We start from the raw sequence: 5,705 nt of genomic DNA, 5'->3' as shown, positions 1-5,705 counted from the left end.
AAAAGAGAAAGAATTGATCCTTCATTTTCTTTCTAGGTCTTCCCACCTTTGATGTCCTACCGTACATTTTGTGCTCATTATGTTAAAAGTGTGCTTTAGTTTCATTATAAGAAGTAATTGCATATTAATGATATTTGTAGCAACATTTAAAAAGATTTTGTGATGCACTATGTAGTGACACATTACACCATCATTGACCATTGGTGTAAAGAAACCTACAAATTCTTTGTGCATGCCAATTTGATGTTATGAAAAACCAGTTTTAGTTGTTATGCAAAGTAGAAACCATCTGAAACCCTCTAACTAAATTTAATCTTCTTACATATTTCTTACAAAATGGACTTACTATTAAAGTATGTTTAATTTAGAAGTATGTTTTATTATTATTATTAATTATTTTTTGTATGAAAAATAGGTACTAAGTAGCAAAGTTGCACATTAGACTTTTTTATGCATTCATAAAAGGTTGTGTTTGACATATTTTATATTTTTTTCCTTAAACTTGTAGTGAAATTAAAAAAATAAAAATAAAAAAAATCTAGAATTATTTTGCAAAAGAATAATCATAACATATAACTGTATGATATATAAAGAAAATAGAATTATAACTGTACTTATATCTCAAATATCATCATTCAAATAAAACAATTTCACTATAATTAAATTACTAGTTTTCAACACAGACACAAAGGATTGAATTCATACAAAACTATGAAATTGTGGACAAGTATATGGCAAAAAGAATTATGCATCATACTTAATTGAGTATGCATAATACTTAATTGAGACTATAATATTAATTTTTATAATGAGAAAAATATATTATTAATTTTAATGCAACCTTACTTAATTCAATATTCATTGCACAAATTTACACCAATTAATTTTAAATCAAAAATCTTATATCATCAATCTTATCTCATCAAGACCCCCTAAACAAAAGGAAAAATCCAAAAGGAAAAATAAAACTAAAGAAAAAATAAGACTAACCCTAAAACAATGACTAAATATCCTTGACATTAGAATAATCTCCGCCATAAATATGCTAAAGCGTGATATAATGGCTAAACATGCCCTACTAATAAAACTAAAGAAAAAATAAGATTAACCCTAAAACAATGACTAAATATCCTTGACCTTAGACCATGATATAATGGCTAAACATGTCCTACCTTACATACTCAAACCCTATATACTAACATGCCATATTGACCTACAATGATGTGTGGTTTGCCATATTGACGTACAATGATGTGTGGTTTGATGGTAAGTTTACTTGGGCCTATTCAAATCAGAGACTACAGTTCAAATGTTCAAATCATTGAGTATACTGACTTGTGTTGTGGTGGCTGTGGTGGTTGTGGTGTGTTTTGGTCGCTGTGGTGGTTGTGGTGGCAGCTCGAGGAGCAGAGCCACCCCCGCCTTGGGGGCATGAGAGTCTTACTCTTGCTAAAATCATAGGAGAGTCTTACTCTTGCTAAAATCATAGGAGAGTCTTGCTCTTGCTAAAATCATAGTATCTCCAGGAGCAGATTCCCCAGCCTTGGGGCACGAGAGTCTTGCTCTTGCTAAAATCATAGGATCTTAATATATCTGACCCCCGCCTTGGGGCACGAGAGTTTTGCTCTTGCTAAAATCATAGGATCTTAGTATATCCGACTTGCAAGTAGTTGGATGTACTCCTGGTATTATAGTGGCAGCTACAGGGATGTACTCCTGATGTTATAGTGGCAGCCTGGATCTCCCATTCACCTTCTGTCAAAAAAAAACATACCATATTGACGATACAGAAACAACTACTGAAAACACGGGTACCTTTCTAACTGGTTTGAGGTAGTGTAAAAGGTTGTTGTTGAAGAGGCCCTATCTGATTATGGAAAATTATAACAAGAACGGTGGGTTGTGTTGAAGATGTGATTGAAGTTTATATCCATGGACAGTTCACTCCAGGAATGGATAGTCTGTGTAGCCAACTACAGGATCAGGAGTGTAAAAAGTGTCCCTGTTGTACTTGTTGAGAGGGGCATTTAGCTCAAATCTTCTAGGCAAATCTGGGTTCGCCAGAAAATGTCGGCCATAAACTACAAGATCAGCCTTACCACTTGCAATTGCTTCATTTCCATCTTCTCTGTTATAGCCGCCTGCAACCAAGAATGATCCCTTGAATGCCTTCCTTATTGGAAACAGACTCTTGTCTGTTGCAACAGGATCAAATGAATTTACCAGCCTGGGCTCTACATAGTGGGCATACAGGATGTTGTATTTACTCAAGGCCTCGGCCATATAAAGCCCAAGGGCGTCAGGATCTGAATCACTGGATTCTGAATAATGTGTAAATGGTGAGAGCCGTACCCCCACTCGTTCTGCTCCAATTTCTTCCACCATTGCTTCAACAACCTCCAGAGGAAACCTGCAGCGGTTCTCCAATGTCCCACCATACTGATCGGTCCTGTTATTTATGCTGTCTTTCATAAATTGGTCAAGAAGATATCCGTGGGCACCATGAATTTCAACACCATCAAAACCTGCCACAAAGACATCAAAACTATGAAGGGAAAAAGATACTACTTTCTTATTTGTTTGACAAAAATCGAAATCTTCCTTTACTCTAGCCTATGTAATATGTGTGCAAATATGTAAATGCCAAATTTGCGATTTCTTTAAGAACTGTTACCTGCTTTGATAACATTTCTGGCGGCAAGACGAAATTCATTAATAATCTGTGGAATCTCCTCAATTTTCAGAGCTCGAGGAGTGGAATAATCCGCAAAATCTTTGCCATTGGGTAAGACAAGCTGTCCCGATAATTTTCGATCTGTTGAGGAAAAGGGAGCCTGGCCATTGGGTTGATAATCTGCATTTCATAGACCCACTAAACCATCTTAATTCAATGAAGCTGACACAGCAATTGTTCAAAGAAAAACTGACCTAATGCAAATTTATTAGGGCAAGAACTAAGAGTTGTCACTACCCATAATTAGGGCAAGAACTAAGATGCCATGCCCAAATGAAGCCAACAAACAGTGGCATTATAGTGGGAATCATGGTTTGGAAACAAATCGACAGAACCCAATCCGCACAGATCTGTGAAGTGGGTACATGAAAGGAATTAATGGATAGCAATGCTTTAGCATACATACTCACCCACATGGGAAACCCTTCCAGCGTGCCCAATCTGACAGAAGAAAACACCTCCTTTCTCATGGACAGCATTGACAATGGGTTTCCAGGCCTCCACCTGCTCCTCTGTCCAAATTCCAGGGGTATCCAGGCACCTGTCAGTTGCACACCACATCATGGTCGTCATCATTTGGTCTTCTAATAAAAAATGTCTCATAACCATGAATGTGGTTATTGGGTATTTGAGAGAGAAAATGTCAGCCTACCCTAGGGCAGAGTCGGAGACGCCAGTAGCTTCTGCAATGAGAAGACCTCCAGGGCTGGTTCTCTGGGAATAGTATAGGATTGCATGGGGTTGTGGTATGTAATTGTAGGATCTCAGTCGGGCTAACGGTGCCAAAACCACCCTGCGAAACCGCTCTCCAGTATTAGCAAACTCAACCTATGTTGTCAAAAGGAGTACAATAGGAAATGAGAAAAAGGAGAGCAGAAGATTGATACCTGTGAGACAAGGTAAAAGGACCCAACTGATAAGGTGTTATCAGTGGGATCTGCTGCTTTGATTGATTTTCTTCTTTGTTTTGTTCCCCTGCCATCGTGGTTCGTGTCGTTACTCTTCCTCTCCCTTTTTCTAGAATTTATAACAGGTTATGGTCCTTTTTACAAGAAAATGGAACGGCATGGAGTACGACTCGGGAGTATGATTGCTATTGATGTGGAATTCAAATAGTTTAGGCTGCGGGTGAGACACTGCTGATTATTCCAAATACCTTACGCTGCCAGCCGGCGGGTGCGTCACTGCTGATTATTCCAAATACCTTACGCTGCCGGCCGGAGGGTGCGTCACTGCTGATTATTAGGCTTTTATTTTTCAAAGAGGAAGGAAGGACATGTGTGCAATTCAAATACTTTAGGCTGCGGGCGCGTCACTGCTGATTATTAGGCTTTTATTTTTCGAAGCCGAAGGAAGGAGAGGTCAAGGCGGTAGTTACTAGTAACTGCCTTTTTAAATTGTTCAGAAAATTATGGAAATTTTGGTTATGATTTTGAAGAATATTAATAAAAAAATTTGTAAATTTAAATTACAATTATTAAATTTTATTTTGGTATGATTTTGAAAAATTTTTATAAATTTTTTTGTAAATTTAAATTATAATTATTAAATTCTAAGATTCTGAATATTTGCGCAATTTTGATAATGATGAATTTATTTCAAAAAATTTAAACATTGCTCTACCCAAATATTTTTACATTATGACATTTTTATCCATCCAACAAATTTGACAACCATGTAAAGTTGTAAACCATGTTTTGGCTGAATTTCGAATTCATATAAAACAGCATCACAAGCGTAACGGACAAAGTCAGACTCTGCCGAATTGTTGTTAGCGCCGGGTCCATTTTGTGACTAGGTACATTGTACCATTAGCTTATAGAAATCTTGATTAGGTACATTGAATCATTGGCATCAGGTCGTTTCATATTACATAAGTTTCATTCTAGGGGATAACTTGATCACGTGTTATTTCATAAGAGGGAAGTTTGATTGATACATGTAGATGAATTGATGACAGGCTCTTTCGCAGCATGTGAATTAACGGCTTTGGGAACTCAAGTCAATGTGCTTCAAAATTGAAACTATTTAGTCAATCTTTCACTCATTTATATTTATTCTAATTGGATGGGTAAATTTGTGTAATTTATATTATTAGATCCAAGAATAGGTAAATTTGTGTAATTTATATTACTAGATTTTTGGATAAAATATGATAAGCAAATTGTTTAACAAGTGATTAATTCAGTAAATATAGGATAAGTAAATTGTTTAACAAGTGATTAATTCAGTAAATATAGGATAAGCAAATTGTTTAACAAGTGATTAATTCAGTATATGGTTTATTTGACTTTTAATTTTATCCATTATTTAAATATATGGGTTATATATTTTTATTAATTTTGATGTTAGGAATATAATTTTTTTTAATAATATAATTTTTTTATTTTGTCTAATGGGTTTGGGAAAGTTTTACGAGTTTCATGAAAGTTTTCGAGAGTATATTGAGTGGGTTGCCGGAGATTAGGGCTAAGAGTGTGGTGGTATAAGTTTTCCAAATGCACAAAATGGCTTATTTCTCAAGCCATGCCATGTTCTTTAAGAGTAGCTACATTTACGAGTTTAAAATGTAGCTATTTGGGACCCTCGAGGTTGTGGCTAGAAGTAGTATATGGGAATTCAAAACAACTTGAGTCTTGGACAACTTTCATAGCTGGGGAAGATGCCATGTTCTTTAAGAGTTGTTACATTTACAGGTTTAAAATGTAGCTATTTGGGACCCTCGAGGTTGTGGCTAGAAGTGGTATGTGGGAATTCAAAACAACTTGAGTCTTGCACAACTTTCATAGCTGGGGAAGATTGCACCATTGCTCACTCCACCTCCAATCTTGCTACAATGCAAGTAAATTCTTATCATTTTCTCCTTTGATGTTTTTCTCACATTGAGTTATGACTTACTTGGTTTTGCTACCCTCAAAGCCATAGTAGGAGGTTTGGGTTTCATTGTGGCTAACAACATTCTCTTTGACAA

General features: G+C 36.0%; 1 protein-coding gene across 1 annotated transcript; it reads right to left on the bottom strand.

Annotated features, from left to right (window-relative positions):
* Positions 1-938: 938 nt before the first annotated feature.
* LOC149263098 (putative 12-oxophytodienoate reductase 11) lies at positions 939-3,744 on the bottom strand. The gene is made up of 5 exons (XM_089387132.1): positions 3,622-3,744; positions 3,387-3,527; positions 3,145-3,275; positions 2,675-2,854; positions 939-2,525 (listed from the first exon to the last, which is right to left on the bottom strand). The coding sequence occupies exons 1-5, from the start codon at positions 3,714-3,716 to the stop codon at positions 1,942-1,944; spliced, it is 1,131 nt and encodes a 376-aa protein (XP_089243258.1). The 5' UTR covers positions 3,717-3,744; the 3' UTR covers positions 939-1,941.
* Between the last annotated feature and the right edge of the window lie 1,961 nt (positions 3,745-5,705).

Source organism: Pinus tabuliformis, chromosome 6 (genome assembly GCF_031772625.1).
Source record: "Pinus tabuliformis cultivar Carrire ecotype Pingquan chromosome 6, CPIR1, whole genome shotgun sequence".
Lineage (NCBI taxonomy): Eukaryota > Viridiplantae > Streptophyta > Pinopsida > Pinales > Pinaceae > Pinus > Pinus tabuliformis.
This window is presented reverse-complemented; position numbering and strand designations above follow the sequence as displayed.

Bases quoted from the DNA above. Each gene is read 5' to 3' on its own strand.
- LOC149263098 (XM_089387132.1), bottom strand. From the start codon at position 3,716: ATGGCAGGGGAACAAAACAAAGAAGAAAATCAATCAAAGCAGCAGATC. The intron at 2,855-3,144 runs GTGAGTATGTAT...TATGAAATGCAG, and splicing joins TGGAAGGGTTTCCCATGTGG to ATTATCAACCCAATGGCCAG. The intron at 2,526-2,674 runs GTAACAGTTCTT...TCTTTGTGGCAG, and splicing joins CAGAAATGTTATCAAAGCAG to GTTTTGATGGTGTTGAAATT.